Here is a 20109-nt window from a genome sequence, read left to right as displayed (position 1 = left end):
ATCACAATGCAAGTATTGCTGCTTTTAGTCATCTCGCTTCCCAAAAGAAATGGAATAAAAAGTAGTCACATATGCCCCAAAATGGTACCCAAAAAAACTACAGCTCACACCGCTCAATCCATGGAAAAATAAAGAGTTATGGCTCTCAGAATTTGGCGCCACTAAACACATTTTGTTTTTAACAATTAGTTTTTCTTTTTAAAATTCGTAAAACATATTAAAAAAAGGTGATGTCGATGAAAAATAAAAAGGTTATGGCTCTTGAAATGCAACGGTGCAAAAACGAAAATTGTGTCTCCAAGAGGTCAAGGAACAGCACCAATCCTTATATAACATGACAGTAATAATATCCCGGTAGGATACCGACTTGTGAAAATTTTATAATATTGAGTTTCCATGTGTCCTAATAAGGCATGAGGCAACCCCTTTTAAGCTGGCCGTATGCCTTAAAGTCCAGGGATTTCAACACGCTTGATAATTTGTTCCCTGGGAAATAAAATGCTGCGTTTTTTATAATAATAGTCCTGATAAATTCCGCTTTTTTTCTGAGGGAAACAAAAGGATCAGACGGGTCTATTGCTTTCTTGGAGAAAACAATTTTTCATATATTGTACATTCCCCAACACCTCCTGTAGTACAAAATCATCCATATATCTGGTCACTCATCTTCTATAGGTACTTTCTGGTGCACATTAATAGCTAAAGGATATTATACATAACGAAGAAGACTCAAAGTAAAATATCTGGTGGCTGAACTTTTGCTGGAGAATGACACGTGAACAACATAATATATTATTGCGTCAACTATTCTGATTGTGTAAGCTTGTTTGCTGGTGGTGCACATTATATAGTAATAAAGTCTATCTTTGGAGTCCAGAAATACCTCTGGTTTGCGGGGACTTCTCTCATTCCCAGTCTGTGCAACTTCTCTTTCTTTTTTCTTCTTTAATTTACTGCTTCTTAGATTCTCCAGATGAAAACCCTTATACCCCCACATACATTTTTCCTGAGCTTCCTGAAGTCAAGCCTCAAGCAGAAGGTATTAGAGGATTGACTTGAGAAGTGAACACGTGTTTGCATATGTAATCCCTACAGTCAAACTGCACCATTGACTGTGCTTGCTTAAAAGACCGAGAACAATGCTTAATGTTTGCTAACATATTAATAGTTTTTGTTAAGTGTTATGGCCCTAACCCTATTAAGAAGGCAGTCATAATCTTGAATCATGTTCCAGCAGGCATAGACGTGCACTTCTTTAGGCTTTGTTCACATCTGCACTAGGGTCCTGTTCCGACGTTCCGTCTGAGCTTCCCATCGGAACGGGACCTTGACTGACCCAAACGGAAACCAAAGGTTTCCGTTTCGATCACCATTGATTTCAATAGTGACAAATCCAGTGCCAATGGTTTCCGTTTGTCTCAGTTGTGCAAGGGTTCCGTCGTTTTGACGGAATCAATAGGGTAGTCGACTACGAAACTTCTGAACGGGACCCTAGCGCAGATGGGAACTAAACCTTCCTTCCGAAACCACAGTTCCCAGTATAGTTCCTAATGTACTTCCTGATAATATGCATTATATAGTCACCAGGAGTTGGCAGGGATTACAATTCTTATTTACGTGTCAGAATCTAGTAATATTACCACAGGTACATGTGGATATGCTATTCTGTGCTGCTTTTCTCTGCTGCAGAATTCAATCCTTATACTCCCACCTACCAGTTTCCTGTATCTACTCCTAGCCCTAGTTCTGAAGGTAATTGGAAAGACTAAAGCTGGCCATACACTATAGATTTCAGACTGTGCCTTTTAGTGGCACCAAAGAGAGTGGCAGGTGCCAATAGAAGCCAGATATTTGTGGAAAAGCTGATCTGCCCTCATTGTCTGGTGCATTAGTTGGCGATACTTGGAAAGTTGTTCATGCCAAACGACAGATCGATAGAAGCCCAGGCCACAGAGCAAGGTAGAGATCTATCAGCAATTTATTGTTATCCAGAAGGACAACCTTCACAGACCAACCGTGAATGACAAGTTGTTAAAAAAGCGTCCGTCTGAAATCTCTATTGTACGGTCAGCTTAAGTGTATATATTCTTTACTAATTTGACTTTCATCTCTGTTAGGCTTGATTTGTGTGTTTTCATTTTTGCTCATAATAGTTTTGGGCTTGGATTTGCGGTGGTGTCCCTGATGTTGCATGTTATTCTGTAATGGGTATTACGTAAGGCCTAGTTCACATTCGCATTAAAAGAGGATGTTGCATCTCCATTTTAGAAGTTTAATTCTTGTCAATAATCATTGAGGACAATTTTAGGAAATACCCCACTATCTCTCACTAGGGTTTGGTATTTTAACCCTGCCCTATATGCTGTTCCTACCATGCTGCTGAGTTATACATGAGTGGCAAAGCAGGGGGAAATCTATCAGTGGCTCACCTCCATTCAACAGCTGTACACTATGCACTATATATATATATATATATATATATATATGTGTGTGTATGTATATATATATATGTGGGTATATATATATATATATATATATAAAAAAATGAATTTCTGTTGTCTATTCTTTATGCACGGCCAAACGACCGGACCAATCTGCACCATTTTGGCACATAAGTAAATTGTGCGCTTTCGCTGGTTTTATTCTGGGTTTCAGCTCTCTAGGGACGACCATTCTTGACATATTCACAAAAAATTGCAATAAAAACGCAAATATGGCACCACTGGCTACCACATCAAGGGCCTCCTCCATATCACATCAGATTACCTGTATTAGCCACTAGAAGCTCGCAGGTTTCATCCATTCTTAGCCTCCCTGACATACACACTGTATCTATACTGAACTACTTTCAGACCAGTCATGCCTCCAAAAAGGAACCCTGCGCTTGGACTATATTGGATATGTTGGCCTTATATCAGTAGGAAACCGTTTTTAAGCACACACACAAACAACACACAAATAAACCAGTGTGAAGCCGGGTAACTCTGCTAGTACTTTACATAGTGGGACACCAAAATATACACAGGACAAAATATTATTGCAAAATCCTATATAAATCTTTAATAGATAGCGTAATGTTTAATACAATCCACATAAAAAGGAGACCGATAATCCGCAGAAATGTTGGCGGTGTAAGGGCAGTATATATCTATTGCAGAGATAGTAAAGGACATCAAACATATGCCCAACAAGTACTAAATCGTAGCAAGCTACTGATCACAATATACAATGCTGACAAAGACATAAAGAATGTATAAAAGTAAAAACCGTAAAGCAGCCGGCAGAGACCTATAGCTAGAGCTCCACTCCATGGACGAGGTGAATAGCGAAACGTACGTTGGGGGTGGTGTACTGTTCGGTCTGTATTCACTTTCCATCTTTAGCTCTCTAATGTTTGATGTCCTTTAGTATATCTGCAATTGATATATACTGATCTAACACCGCCAACTTTTGGGTGGGTTATCGGTTTCCTTTTTATGTGGATTTTATAAAACATTTTTCTATCTCATAAAGATTTGTATGATATTTTGCAATAATATTTTATCCTATGTATATTTTGGTATTCTAATATTGAAATGCATGGGGCAGTGTGACATATTGCCGTGCATATTAGCCCTTGTTTAATTGGTTACGTTTATATAATGTACAAGCGTTATTTTCTTTCTTGCGTCTAATATCAGACCGGTTAGTTCTGCAGACTATTTAGTGTATGTTATATATGGTTTATATCTTTCCTGGTATGCTATTGCTTTTATTGATTTTCTTTAAGTTGCATAGCATATATTTGTGTGTTTCATATACTTGTATGTTCAAACTTTGTCAAATAATAATGAGATGATATTTTCCACAGTTGTTTTTTGTCATGATTTTCCTAAAAAAAATAAAGAAAAGGCAGGGTTTTGCCATCAATACCCAATTAGTGGAGATTAGACTCCGGGCACCCCACCTATCGGCTAAGTAAAGGGGCTGTGCGCTACGGTAAGCGTCGGTCCCATTCAAGTGAATAGAACTGAGCTGCAATACCAGACACAACCACTACCAAATGTACGGCACTGTTCTTGGTAAACTATGAACTAGAGGCAGCGTTGATGGTGGGAATCGGACCTTCACCAATCTGATATCAATCTCACGTTTGAAGCTAATCCTGTTAGCTGAAGATTTTTTTTTCTTACTAATGTTATGATTGATGGACATCAAACATGGGTTTGAGCGCACGGTGCATCGATCTCCCGTTCTCTAATCCTTAATGTAGTTGCCTATGTTGATTTATGAATAAAGCAGCCCTGCAATTATATCCCATAAAGGGTTGCTTGGATCTTTTATGTGAACACGGTTATATTGATGCAGAAAATATTTTCTAAATTCCAAAGCTTAGAAATCTGGTCATTAAAGTAGATATTTGTAATCGTGCTATGTATGTAACAATTATGTAGAAGGATTATAGCTATTAAGGAACACCCCATTTTATTGATTTCATTTTAATATGTTCCCTTTGTGTTTTCATGACTTTGCACAGGCTTCTTGCTGTGATTTCATTTTTCTCGTTTTAGAACAGCTATTAGCTTAACACATTTTAATTCTTCTGTGTTTTGTTGTTTTTTATGTTAGATGACGATTCCGATTCTTATCCAAGTTATGGACGTCATTCATATATAGAAGATGGTGAGATTGAAAATTATGAGTGTTCTAACATGTATTGGTTCTCTGTGGCAAACCTCTTACAGTGCTATACAACAGACTGCCACTAGGTGGCAATGTTATATGCTTAAAACAAATTTAGCATTTGAAAATACCTGTTTACCTTACAAATTATGGGAAACATTTTTGATTTAGAATTTTAAATCTTTCTGTGTATTTTAGCCAGTAAAGTTCACGTTGTTTTATTTTCTGTAAAGACAAAATTTACTTTGACATCATGTAAGCAGGTCTTTAAAATCAAGAGAAAATGGAATGATGCAATCTGTATTCAATTATTTAATATATTGCTTAAATTTAAGATATGTACTTGTAAATGGGATTACTAGTATGATTCGTATTTAATAAATCCACCAACATTAACTTCTTATTATGACATGTTATTGGCAGGAACATCTCAAGTTTCAGTACCTCGTTCAAAGAGTGAGATGGATAACATTGACATGGACAGAAACGTCCGCAGATCTGTTACATTACCTCTACCAACTCGCTCCTCTTCACTTAAGCCAGGGCATGAAAGGTAAGACCTAAGATGAAGCTATCCACCTCTATTTTGAGGTTTAAAGGATATGGAAACTTTTGCACTGACATTTTTTTATAGTTCATTTGCTTCCCAAATACAAAATTAAGCAACTTTCTCAACAGCTTTCATTTAAAAAAAAATCCTACCATTTTACTGCTGTATAATCTTTGTAACTCCTTCACATTACTGGCTGTGCTGCTGCTTCTGACGTAGATCCGACAGCGGTCTTCTGTTTCTCAGGATTGACGTCATCTTCTCTCTCTTCTCTCGTTTTCCCTGATCTCACTTTTTGAGATACCAGCAGGGAGGTGAAGAGAGGAGGTTGTACACAGTAGAGTAAACGGTATTATATAGTGAAGAGAATCCACAGCAGAATCCGCAAGATGAGGGATGGAATCACACAGGCTGTAGATAGGGAGGCGAGAACTCACAGCAGAGTGTGCAGTGGGAATCACACAGGCTAGATGGTATAACAGTGTCGATAGGGAGAAGAGCACGCAGCAGAATCTGGAAATAAAGCGGACTGTCTACAGTTACCTGCACAACCGGGTGGCCAGGAGCGCCAACGTGCAGGGAAAACTTAGAAGGGGATGCAGCGCTAAATTAGCACTGCAGCCCCTACTTTCTCAGAGGTTGGACCCCAAACCATTTATAAAGTGATGGTATATACTAGGGAAATGCCATGCTTTATAAGATGGGAATAACCCTGTAATCATAGTTATTTCAACTAATAAGTTTCCCATAGATTTCTCTAGTTCTTTCTCCTTCTCACACCAGCACCAGATCACATGGGATTTGATCTTCCCAAATTTTAACTTTGAATTTTAAGCATTACACAGTACATGCTGATTCTGAATACAACCAGATGTATCTCTCTACAGCCTCATGGGAACGCTGATGTGTTGTCGTCTTGCCAGTATAACTTGGGACGCATCATTTGTTCACATAATGGTCTTGCAGAGGCACATATCTCTATGTTGGATTTGTAATTTTCTCTCTGCTAAACTGGATGTAAGAATTTTACATCTGCAAAATCTTGAGTTGTGACATCCTTCACTCAAGATAACTGTTCCAAAATTGATATTCAATTTAATCAGTCTATTCAGTAAGACCTAGAACTACAGGCTGGCCTAAAAGGGTTAATAAGGCCTCTCCCAGTCCTCACATGACCTGGCCTTTCACCAAGGAGAAGTATCCAGGGAACAGAACAAGAAACATCTGCGTATCTGACTGCAACACGTATTAGTTCAGGTTAGAAATCATTGAGTCTCTTCTCTAGGAAACAGGCGATTAGAGTTTATATCTATTCCATTATGTTCAGAGAAAACATTGTAAAAAACTAAATTCATAAGAACGGACAAAAAGCGTCAATCTCAAGCAGATTTCCTGCCTGAAAATGAAAATGCCTGGACGGAGGATTAGCTGCCCTGGAGTATTTCCATCCAAAACACATGTTTCCCTGGTAACAGGGAGGTTTCACGGTTAATTGCTTTCCTTGTCCTCAGGAATGATTGGGATCCCCCAGACAAGAAGGTCGACACCAGAAAATACAGAGCGGAGCCAAGAAGCATTCATGAGTACCAGCCTGGGAAATCCTCTGCCCTCGTCAATGAGAAGATGGTAATGTAATTCACAAGCTGATTCTCAGTGTGTTTGTGTGTGGGCACAGGGTCACGGTGGACGTTGTTGTTGTGTTACTAAGCCCAGGTTGAGCTGAGACTAGTGAAGTTAAACCATAAACTGCAATGTTATTGCTAAACTTATTGCACTTTATATGGAGGACGGACTGCAAAACTCTGTAGAACTTTTAGATCCTTCATCTGGTCTCTGGGACGGGAAATAGAGGGAGGTCCGCAGTCCGTAACAAGTGAACTTCTCTGTAATCTCTATGTAGACATTTTCTGTCTGATATTCCAGAGTATCGCCTGCACTGCTAACTGTCTAGCAATAATGTTTGCTCTAACATATCATGTACATTGATGTGGTGATTTTCATGTTTTGATATTTGTGATTAATAATGTCTAGTACTTTACCCCTTACAACTCCAAATGGGAAACCGGTTGTGTAATGCATTGTGTGTCTAATTTTGTCTTGTGGAGCTAAATATTAACTCCTTTTTTCCCAATAACTACATATCAATAGATTGTAGCTATCAGTAAATTACACACATTATGGCTTTAATGTCTAGTGCCAGTGTACCCTAATCTACATCCAGTCTAATAAAAGTATTGATTTAGTTTTATTTTTTTTTATTGCCTTTTAATAGGCTTCAAGTTATTAGGTTTTACCTTGTATAAACATTGGGATAATCTCTAAATTCCCTTGATGTACTTTTCTAGATTTATTGCAATATGGTCTCTTGCTTTCTGTATCCAGACTACGTTTTGGTGTAATTTCTAATCAAATAACAGGGCATTCCCATCATATAATGTTATGGCAAATCACTAGACTACGCCGCTACATTATGATTAGTGGTGGTCCAACCTCTGGGATGCCCACCTTTCCTGAGAACAAAGGGGCAGAAGCATGAAGGGGATGGCAGTTTCTATTTTTAATTGGCATATGCCTTAAATGCTATGTTCAGCTTTTGAAATAGTTTTTTAAGTTTTTTTTTATTTATAAAAACGTCTATCAGTGTGATTGGTGTAACTTTCAAACTACTTTTTATTAAACATTTTAACTTTTTGAGATACAGCTGCTTTGTGTTCTGTATACAGAGCAGCTGTATCGCGTGCTAAGACCTGATTCTGTCAGGTCTGGGAAACTGACGGGTTCAGTGAAAAGCGGGTCTAGGATCCACCTGTAATGTTATGAACTTAGATGTGATTTATAGCAGCCCGTTCTTGTGTGACCCAACATGTCACTGAACCAGTCAGTCCCGCGAACCTGACATATACAGGTTTCTGTGCAAGATACAGCTACTCTGTATACAGAAATACATGAAAGTATAGAAATACTGTACAATTAATAGCTCGTGTATGCCAGATATATCACATGATCACCGTCTTCATCACAGTTATAGTTTATATGTGCCCCTATCCTATAGCTTTACAAGTTGAGCGGGGGAAGCACAGCACATGATGACTTCTTGCCCGTTTAATGGAGCAACGTTGCAGTTCCCTGCATAGCATGTAGTCGGTAGTGCTCAGTGTTCAGGTGTTCTCAGCCCAAATACAAAAATTCCAACAGTTTGTTTTTATATTTGGCAGTGACAAAATCCTAAAGGGTGCCCAATTCAAAGGTTGTGCACTACTAAAATTAAAAATGCCTCCTTTGCATGGCTGACAGCCCATAAACATTCATACTTGGCAGAGCTTGCATGTTTAATGGGGAGAGGGAGACAAGCCGCTGCCAATACACTTTTGGCAGAGACTTATTTCCTAGCAGAGCAAAAGATCCAACATTTTTAAACCCAACATGCCCGATCTTTGTCTGCCCTGACGTCTGTTGTGAGGCCCTCATACACATAAAATTGTCAAATGACCCCTCCAAAGTTGATCTAATGTGTATGGGCAAGTTTAATCTCCGCTTAATTTGTTACATTGTTTAATACATTGATAGATCTGTATACCATCTTGCCAAAATTATGTGGACGCCTAACCATCACACGTATCTGGGTTAGCGGAACATCCCATTCCAAAACCATGGACGTTACTAGGGAGTTGGACCTAGCTTTGCAGCTACAACAGCCTCCACTATTCTGGGAAGGCTTTCCACAAAATTTTGTAGTTGTCCATGGGAATTTGTCTCCATTCAGCCTAAAGAGTATTTGGGATGTCAGGCATGAACGTTACCTTTCACTAGAAATAAGGGGCCTGGCTTAAACCCTGAAAATAAAACCCAGACCATTATCCCTCCTCCACCAAATTTTACTGTAGATACTATGCATTCTGGTAGCGTTCTTTTGCCATCTGCTAAACCCAGATTTGTCCATCAGACTGGATTATTAAATCACATTTCATCACAAGTCCAGTGGCGACGTGCTTTACATCACCATAGCTAAAACTTGCCATATCATGGCGATCTTAGGTTTATGTGCGTCCCACCCTGTGCCGTACATGTACGACACTGGCACCTGGGCCTTAACACAAAGTGCCATACATGTACAGCATGGAGCTGAGCCCGCACCATCATCGGCGAGTGTCAGATGTAACATACAGCTAGCTCTGGTCTCCACTGTTTAACCCCTTAGATGTCACATTCAATAGCTACCATGGCATCTAAGCGGTTAGATAGAGGGAGGAGGCTTTCTCTGTTGCACTATTAACGCCTAGATCGCACGGGCCAATTAATTTCCGTGTCTTTGGAGCCTAACAGTTGCCCCTAGCTCTCCCACCTTTGTACTCCTATTAGGCCTTTCAGAGCGGCAATCAAATGATCGAATGGTCAAGTCCCATAGTGGGACTAAAAAATATATATATTTAAAAAAAAAAAAAATACAAAAATCCCAATTACTAAATCCCAATATATATATAAATACTACACACCTTTTGGTATGCCCAAACCCTAACTATTATTATTTGTTATTTATCCCGCATGTTAAATGCTGTAAAAAAAAAACACCTGAAAAGAATGCCAGATTTGCTGTTTATTACAAAAAATTTAAAAATGTGATTAAAAAGTTGTATGTATCCCAAAATGATACAATGAAAACTACAAGTCCTCACACAAAAACAAGCCTCATACATCTCCGTCAGTAATAGAAATGTTATGACTCTTAGAATGCACAACTCAAAAACAAATGAAGGAAAAGGTATATTTGTTCTACAAAAAATGTAAAATATATAAATAAATGTATTAATTTGGTATCACCGTAATCGTACTGACCTGTAGAATAAAGTAAACCAGTCATTTATACCACTCGCAGAACACATGAAAATAAAACCTAAAAACCCTAAAGAATTGCTGTTTATACCCCCTGCCCATATATGTTTTTATAAAAGTTCTACAATACATTATATGCAACCCAAAACGGTGGAATTAAAAATTACAACTCGTCCTACAAAATACAAGCCCTCATACGGCTAAGGCCTCATGCACACGACCTTGTTCGGTCCGTGATATACAGACTGCATGTCGGCCACATTTCCCGGACACAACACCGTTCAGGGAGCCGGGCTCCTAGCATCAGTCCTGTATGATGCTATGAGTCACTGCCTCACCGCGGGACTACTCTCCCGTACTGAATACATGTTTCAGTATGGAACAGTGCTCACTAGAGTGTCTGGCAGACGCCATTACACTTGTTACTTTACTCAAATACAGCGATTGTGACAAAGGCCTTGGAGGGGCCAAAACGTCCTTTTTAGAAGCGCCTACAAAAAAATCCATTATCTGGAATAAAGCATCTTGAAAAATCCATTCCATATCTCATTGCTTTCTTGGAGTGCTTAAGGTTTTTTCTATGAATCCATACTAAATGGGTGTCGGCTGTATGTTACATCCGACACCTCACTGCAATGGCAGGGATCAGAGATCACTCCGATCCCAGCTGTTTAAACACTTAGATGCCGCGGTCAATAGCGGCTATGCCATCTATTATAATTCGTATTACAGCATCTGTAGAAGTCAGAACTATTCTAATATAAGTTTATTTAACGTGTGCGGTGAACGCTGTAAAAAAAACTACGCCAGAATTGCTGTATTTTGCTCACATAAGTTCCACGGTAAAAGGAAATAAAGTGATCAAGAATTCACTTGTACCCCAAGAATGGTACCAATAAATATTACAGCTCATGCCGCTCAATCGACAAAAAAAAAAAAAAAAGTTATGGCTCTCCGAATAAGGCAATACAAAATAAATTCATTTTTTAAACAAATATATTGTTTTCTGTGTAAGGGCTAGTCCACATATGGTGTAAATTTTCCACAACTTATTTAGTACGATCTACAGGGGGCTGTGTGGCACTGTCTACAATAGGGGACTGTATGGCATAATCTACTGGGGGACTGTATGGCATAATCTACAGGGGGGCTGTATGGCATAATTTATGGGGGGCTGTATGGCACGATCTACAGGGGGGGCTGTATGGCACGATCTACAGGGGGGGCTGTATGGCACGATCTACAGGGGGGCTGTGTGGCACTATCTACAGGGGTGCTGTACAGCACAATCTACAGGGGGGCACTATCTACAAGGGGGTCTGTGTGTACGGGAAGGTGTCCATGGGCAATAGAAATGAACGGATTCGTACTTTGATCCACAATTACGGATCCGTAATTGCGGATCAAAGTTACGGTCGGGTGCATGGGGCCTTAATCCGCATTCAGTTCAATTGCTGTAATCACATACTTGTAGCTATAGTTGGAACTTATTATTTTCATGCAGTGATGGATTTAAAGAGAACCTGTCTGCTCTCCTGACATGCCTATTATAGTAAATACACTTACTCCTCATAAAACCACAATTCTGGAACATGTTTTCTTAGAACTCTGCTTTGTGCCATTCCTCTGTTATTCCTCCTAGAAATGTATAAATTAATTAACAACTGGATGTTACCATTCCCATTGTCAAAGGGGTGCGCATTTACACATTCGGAGACTGTGAGCACTGATTGGATAGTGTCAGACTGTGTAGGGACACCCCCCCCCCCCAACTGGTAGCAGTTCTTGATTGATTAATGCACATTTCATGATTGAGGTCGTATTCCGGGTCCATATCACATATTAGAGACTGTACCAGCTCAACAGCAAAGCATGTATACGTGTAGATTTTTATCGTTAATCTGTTTTCCCTTAGTCCTAACAGCAGCACAATAATTGTGTATTTCTGTCCCTGTGTACTAGTAGGACAGATGGAATTTTTACTTTAATCAAATTAAACACTAATTAACTAAAGTCCCTTCCCACATAAGGACATTTGGCCCCTCCCACCATATGTTTATTATAAAGCACTAGCCTTAATCGGGGCGGGAAGCTTGTCTGCTTCTAGGACTAAGGGAAAACAGATTAACGTTAGACATCTACACTTCCCTGACGTCATACAAGCAGCACAATAATGAGGATTTAGCAATAAGTAACCCCATAGGGAGGTCACTCTTGACTGGTGGAACTCAAAATTGACCGCTCAACATCTGTTTCCACAGAGAACCAAAAATTCACGCTATAATGGTAGATAATTATTAAGTGCGAGCTCTAAGCTGCACAGCAAATCTAATCCAGTGGGATCAGACTTTATTAAGCCCAAGTGGTGGACACTGCTCTAGTAGAGTAGGTTCTAGAAAAATGAGGTGGATCAGAGATCTAACAATGTAAGCCAGTGTACTGGCCTCTACACTTTATCTACTCAGGGTAGGTTTGGTGGATTTTAAGTCTTTGTTTCTTTCAGGAAAACATAAATTCTCAACCTTCCTAATTTCTAATGCATCATGCACACAACCATGTGTGCCGGCTGGGTCCCGTCAGTGATCCGTGGAAATATAGGACATGTCCTATCTTTCCACTGATCGGAAAGTCTGGTCCATTTTCACGGACCCAATTCACCTGCTAAAGTGAATGTGTCAGTGAAAACTATCCGATGCCACTCAGATGCCGTGAAAGACGGCCCAAGTGGCACTCGGTTGTGTGCAACTGGCATTACTCCAAGGCAAATAGATCTCAAGATAACAGGACAAATCTAGGAATGGAGATTACATTCCTCATGAGAGGAAGACATGTGCCAGAACACTGGAAGGGAGCAGACCTGATTTCAGGTTACAAATGAGGTAACTTTGGAGTGAAGTTTGGCAATAGCCTTAGCAAGTCATGGAGGAATCTGATGTATGACTCCTGATGACTAGGCTTGAAACTCCCCTATTCTCTCGACAGATGTTATGGTTAGGGGCAGACACACCACATGTGTGTACCATACAGCTGCTCAAGAGCCCCGTACATTGCATGTAAGGGACTGAGACAGTGGCTCATTTACTGGTGTATTGTTGGAGAGACACAACTTAGCGTACCATGGTAAACTGTTGGAGAGCATGGGGGCCCATATACCCCTCTTACAAGGGGGCTCTCCACCGCCTTGTCCGCCCTTGAATAAGACCAAGAGGAAATAACCTTTTAGGATAGGTAATTATATGGGACTAATTTCAGAGGTAGGTGAGTATAAACCTCTTAGGGTATGTTCACACGTATGTTTCAGACGTAATTCAGGCATTTTACACCTAAAATTACGCCTGAAAAAAACGCCCTTAATATGCCTAAAAACATCTGCCCATTGGTTTCAATGGGTTTTACGGTGTTCTGTTCCCACGAGCCTTAATTTTACGCGTCGCTGTCAAAATACGGCGCGTAAAAAGACGCCCGCGCAAAAGAAGTGCATGTCACTTCTTGGGACATTTTTGGAGGCGGTTTTCATTGACTCCATTGAAAAACAGCTCCAATAACGGCCGTAAAATATGCCGAGAAATACGCGAGTTGCTACAAAAAGGTCTGAAAATCCGGAGCGGTGTTCGCCTGAAAATAGCTCCGTATTTTCAGACGTTTTTGGTCACTGCGTGTGAACATACCCTAAGGTCTAAAGCAAAGTCCCATTTTGCCATAAGTCTGAGGATGGTTGGTCTCATTGTAGCAGACCGTTTCAGGAACCTTTTCACCAAGGACTTTTGTGAAAAAGGATCTTACCCAAAAAGCGGACCTGGACTAAATTGGGAACTTTCAGGTCGATAGACTCAGTCCTTTTCCAAATCTTTCCTGCAGGAAGGGTAGGATATTGTTAATCCGTGAATTGGAACTATCCACTCCTTGAGTGGAATACCAAGTTGAAAAAATCCATTTGACTCTTGTGTAAGCCTTCTCGGTAGATCCAGACCTGGACTGTGCCACAGGACAGGAAAAAAAAACAAGGTGGGAGAGGCTAGATGTCCTTATGTAAGAACTAGAGGGGGGGGGGGCACTAGTTAATTAGTGTTTAATTTGGTTAAATTAAACATTTAATCTGTGATACTACTACACAAGGGCAGAAATACCCCATTATTGTTCTGCTGGTAGGACGTAAAGGAATAATAAAAGTAATAACCACAGTGGCATAAAATTCTGATTAATTTTACAACCAAAGAAGCAGCAAGCATATAAAAGGATACATTTTGAAATAAATAAAAATCCTTCAACCCCGAATGATAAAACTATGTACATTCTGTGTGTGATATCAGGTGGTGCACAGATGGATCTCTGGTAGCAAAACTCAGGGTGAGAACCATAAATAATCTATTGTTGTGTTTAAATTAGCGCAGTGTTAATTTGTGAATGTAACGTACATATTAGACACTTTCTTATCACAAAATGTTTCTTTGTGACTTGCTACATCTCTACAAGTTCGCTTGTACTGTATATTTTAATTGATATTACAAGTCAGAAGCATCTTGATTACCAGTCAGATACAGGCCAAGTTGGTAGAGTTTATATTAAATTGGATCTGTCTGCTGCATGTGCTGCCCTATGTAGCGGCAGCATGTTATATATACAGGTGCGTACTCCATATACCGCACAAAAATATATTGTTCTAATTGGGTAATAGGTGCACTGAAAGAATACAATGGACTCATAGTTATGAGTTTACTGCATTCATGAGGAGAGCGCCCCCCGCCTCTTTCCACCCCTCTCTGTGGGGACCAACAGGCTGCAGTATAAACACGTATAGACCGCCGTCTGTAAATTGCTGGCCTGAAGGACAAGAAATGACAGGGGGAAGCGCTCCCCTCGTAGATACAGTCCGCTGTATTCTTTCGGCGCTCCTATTACCCAAATGGCATAACATTTTTTACGCGTTTTTTTTCTACTAGGAGTACGGACCTGTAGCTGTAATATGCTGTTCTTGAATATTAGGCTGACAGAGATCCGATGTAAAGTGAAGCTTCACCTTAGGAGCCACTAGAGCATATATTAGATAATTGTGTAAATATAGCAATTCCCTGATGTAATGATCTCATCAGAGACGCTCCCGTTAGCCATGGGAGGTCCCAATAATACTGTGAAGAGCTGTACAGAAATTAACTTCCACATGTCAGATAATTTTCATAGCTAAAACACATATGCGTCTACAAAACACGGCTATGGGAGCTTGAAATTTCCTGCAGCTCTGCAGGTTATTATTGAAACCCTTCTATGGCCAAGAAAATGACTGCGATAACATTAGGGAACTGTTTTAAGCAATTCTTTAATATATTACTTAAGGACAGGTTTAGTCTTCAATTATACATAAATACTCTACCGCGTGGGTGATACTTACATGGCATCTATTTTCTACAATGCCTGCTTTTTAGCTCCGCTCCATTAGATTATAGCAAGCAGTTTACTTACCCTGTCTATTCATTGTTAGAGCCTGAAATCTACCTCTTGTCTCATTTCTTATGATGCCTCTCTCTTTCTCCTCTCCATTTCCTATGCTTTACACTGCATCTCTACCTTTAAATTATCTGCTTTGTATAAGCACAAGCCCAGCAAGTAGTCAGTGCTTGGTATCCATAACAACAGGGATTAAATTATTTTCTATACATATCTATATATATATATTACAAGCATCTGCATTAGACTTCGGTTTTACTTCTACATGAAAACAATTTAAAAAAAAATAAAATAATCCATACTTCCTTAGAAAAAGTGCTGCATTGTGGAGTGTGCGAGCAGACACTAGCAATGTCATCACCATCCTCTGCCCACCTACTCCATAGAGGAGACTAATATCAGTCTCTGACGGCGGTTTCAGCCTACCACTTTTTTTTTGCCCAGGGGACAACGGCCCTTTTACATGGACAGATTTTTTTCCCAGGAAACGAGCACCAATTGACAAAAAAGCAGGTCAATCGGCGTCTATTTTCTCTATTTAAACTGATTAATAATTAGGACGGAGTATGGGGACGAATAATCATTACTATGAACCTTTGTCCCTACATTTCATCTTGCCAGCAGCACATCCCCTGTTTACACGGAGAGATGTACTTGCCCACATGCAACTATTTTCATGGCCACATAAAGGATACGTTCAGCCGACGAGCAGGCGTTTGATCATTCGTTGGCCGATTGCTAACATATTTGCATCGGCCAATGATTTGGAACTAGCGTTCATCCAAGCGCTTGTTTGCCTGATTAGTGGCCCGTGTAGACGTGGCAGCGATCAGCCGATGAACGAACAAATGCTGGTTTGACAGCTGGTTGCATCTTTCATGTGGTCATAAAAATGGTCTGTTTTCGGCAATACATCTCCTTATGCTGCTGACAAGATGCAAACCTATGGGGACGAACGATCGTAGTAACGATTATTCAACCCCGTACTGCTGATCATTGCTGCGTTTAAATAAAGAAAACAAGCGCCGATTGACAAGCTGTATTGTCGATTCGATTTGGCGCTTGTTTACCGGACAGAAAATCTGCCCGTGTAGAAGGGCCCTTGAGCGTTGGTCCACTAAAATTGAGAGAATCGAAAGGTCAAAGCTGAAAGCAGCAACTCAACCACCGATATGAGGGTTGCGTTAATTAGATAATTGTCATAAATTGAGTCTCAATATGGGGGGTATTCTTTTAATGTGGCTCTAAAGCAGAGCTTCCATTTAAGCAGTGCACTGAGCTATATGAAATCTCAGTCTAGTACTAGAATATACAGTAAGTAATGACCTACTTACTTCTAAGACCATATGCATTAGTCTGCCTTAAAGAAAGTAAGATTTGTAATAGACTTCGAATACAATGAAACAACCCACACAACTTCTAACACTTTGTTCTATGTTGTCTGCCTTGCTCCTTTTATGTGCTTTTCAACATGTCTACTGTACATTGTTTATGCTGTCACTTTATTCATTGTATTTTGGTGTCTTACTGAAATGTCTCTTTTCTTTGTCTTTTGTTTCCTCCAACTGCCTGACTGTTGGGAGTTCTGGTTCTTGCATATCCATGTTCTGTTACAGATGCAGGATGAAGTATGCCGTTCTATCCACTGTAACACATAATAAATCTCCCCTCTTAGTTTCCAGTCCTGGCAGTGGAAAGGCGTGCTTGGAAAATCTGCATCTCTAACAGTCCCTTTCCCTTCTTCTTTTTCATAATCTTCTTCTCCTTCTTCCTTTCATTCCCCTGTCATGAACTCTGTAGACTCGGGATAAAAGTCCAGAAGAGATAGATTTAAAGAATGAACCTTGGTATAAATTCTTTTCCGAATTGGAATTTGGGAAACCGGTAAGTAGGATAGATCTATTATCAGCTACTTTGTGCCCTGTTATAGCTGCAAATAACATAACAATAGCCAAGCTGTGTTTTTGCTTGCGGACAGAACAAAGATCCTTTTCTTGGTCACTGCACTGGGTATCTAAAAGCTGATCTTGGATTTCATTATCTACTAGAATCTATATTTTTTTATTATTAAAATCACTGTGGGTTGTACTTGTTATACTAATTTATAGTAAGTGTTCAGCCACCCTGAAAGCAGCGGCACGGTTGGAATATACATTTTCGTTCAATACCCTGTTTGTTGTCATATCATTTTCCATCCCCCACTGTTCCTTGTGTCCATTTATCGTGATTAGATTTCCTGTATCCGGTTGCCCCAAAGAGAATGCATTCAAATTGAATTATTGCATCTTATTTATGGTTGCAGATATGATTGCAGTGAGCAATGTTTGTATACAGCTCTACTGGAGCCTAGTTTCTTCCTGTTCACTGCTATTGATATCATATTTGTATATAACTCAGGAAATAATGTAAGGCTAGCTTCTATTTAGAGATTCTACTTAGACTATTTATAAAGGTAAATTTATACGATATATTTCTTACACCACCAATTTTACTACTCTCAAATTTGTTACAACCATGAGGTGGATATTAATACCATTACAACTATTGTATGTAGTGAGAACAAATTCAGTTGCATATACAATAAAACTAGTAATACAGTACATAGTACATTCTACTTTACTGACCATAATCAATACTTTTATCATTGATTCTTTAGTGTATTTACATTTGGAGATATTGTATCATTACAAACTCTATGAAATTTTCAAATTGTAATGATCATTTCTGCATGTAAGCAGTTCGGAAGGTGCTATGGGTTCCAACTTCCATTCTTCGTACTAGAAGTAAATATCTGTGAGCTTTTGGAGTGTGAATCTGGAAGACTGTAAAATCGTCCTCTAAACTATAATAATAAAGAAGGCAATGATCTCTGCCATGGCAGTTCTATTAGATATTTTAGCAATACCTCTCCTTTCTTTCCTCAACCACATGGCTAGCTTCTCACTGGAAAAAGTATTGACTGCATTTATTATAAATGAAATCAGCAGCTGCTGAATGGAGCATGGAAAATGCTGTGAAATTTTACCTTTTAGAAAGACCCAGGTGTAATATGATGGCTTTAGCCAAGACATGTATACTTGACACCTTAATTTATTTATACGGGACAGCTTTACATGTGTGCTAAAGCTATCATCAGCCATGTCGTATACACCGTACTCCACTAGAACAGTCGTATACACCATGCTCCACTTGAATAGTTGTATACACCAGGGTCCACTAGAACAGTCGTATCCTTACACCATGCTCCACTAGAACAGTCGTATCCTTACACCATGCTCCACTAGAACAGTCGTATCCTTACACCATGCTCCACTAGAACAGTCGTATCCTTACACCATACTCCACTAGAACAGTCATATACCTACACCATGCTCCTGTAGAAGTCATATACTTACACCATGCTCCTCTAGAACAGTCATATATTTACGCCATGCTCCTCTAGAACAGTAATATACTAACGCCATGCTCCTCTAGAACAGTCATATACTTACACCATGCTGCTCTAGAACAGTTATATACTCACGCCATGCTCCTCTAGAACAGTTATATACTTACGCCATGCTCCTCTAGAACAGTCATATGCGTACACCATGCTCCACTAGAACAGTCCTATACTTACATCATGCTCCACTAGAACAGTCATATACTTACACCATGCTCCTCTAAAACAGTCGGATACTTACACCATGCTCCTCTAGACCAGTAAAAAAAAAGTCTCAAACAAAAAAGCCCAAAAATGCATTCATCTCTTGTAACAAAACATTAATTACCAACGTATGGAAAACACTTGGGTGAGAGAAAAAATTCATACAAATCCTTCTCAGTCTTTAGTTGTTACCACTTGTAGTATTTCATCATAGTGGACTGAGGTTCTCTGGGCCCACCGGAGAAAATGATTGAGGGCCGACCCTCTACCTATACAGAACAGCACATCCACTTTTAATTGCATCATAAAATTTTATCATTGGACACACGTGATAAATCATCAATAATGTCTAACAGATTATATGTTGGTTAACTTATAAGAAATAGACCCTAGTGGCAAGTGATTGACTCCAAATTAAGTTGTCTTCTGCTTGATCTTTGGGGCCCGTTATTCTGTCGGAGGGAGTCAGGGCCCACCTGCAAATCTTCTAATACTGTGATGGTTCATTTCGACACTGCATTTCAATATCATATTAGAATTTCCCATTTGGCCAAATCAAATAGTCATTTTAATTTATTTCCTTTTAATATTCCTAAAACGCCTACAGTCTTTTGTCTCTACAATCTACTTTACTGAAGCAAAACATTATAGAACGCAAATATTAAAAGTATAGGTTGTGGAAAATGATATTCAGTTTTTAAAAGTGGCATATTTATGTCATAAGGGTAAAAAGTAGTTTGAGACTTTTTGTTGTGGACATTACAAAAAGTTTTTAGGAGATCTTGGTAATTAAAGAGTAACTGCACTTCCAAAAAACTTTTGATATGTCATAGAGACAATGGATAGGAAAAATATTTCCTGAGGGAATTTTTCCTTTACCACCTGAGCCATTCTCCAATTCTCCTTTTGATGTAAAATGAAGGATCTCGCATATGTGATGTAAAAGAGGCCTAAGGCTTTCATTCACTAACATTGTGGA

The 20109-nt window shown here is 39.4% G+C and overlaps 1 protein-coding gene across 23 annotated transcripts in view; it reads left to right on the top strand.

Annotated features, from left to right (window-relative positions):
- Positions 1 to 20109, top strand: part of SORBS1 (sorbin and SH3 domain containing 1) — a 290288-nt gene that overhangs the window by 205302 nt on the left and 64877 nt on the right. For 20 of the 23 annotated variants that reach the window (XM_075841467.1, XM_075841478.1, XM_075841471.1 and 17 more), the window contains 4 exons: positions 4609 to 4662; positions 5086 to 5215; positions 6724 to 6838; positions 17285 to 17368. In XM_075841467.1, coding sequence (XP_075697582.1) covers positions 4609 to 4662; positions 5086 to 5215; positions 6724 to 6838; positions 17285 to 17368 — 383 coding nt within the window. The remainder of the gene's footprint in view (positions 1 to 4608; positions 4663 to 5085; positions 5216 to 6723; positions 6839 to 17284; positions 17369 to 20109) is intronic. The other 3 variants (XM_075841486.1, XM_075841481.1, XM_075841476.1) reach the window with 1 other exon arrangement.

This window comes from Rhinoderma darwinii, chromosome 11 (assembly GCF_050947455.1).
Source record: "Rhinoderma darwinii isolate aRhiDar2 chromosome 11, aRhiDar2.hap1, whole genome shotgun sequence".
Lineage (NCBI taxonomy): Eukaryota > Metazoa > Chordata > Amphibia > Anura > Rhinodermatidae > Rhinoderma > Rhinoderma darwinii.
Note: the sequence above shows the minus strand (reverse complement) of the source record. Positions and strands in the feature narration are given on the sequence as shown.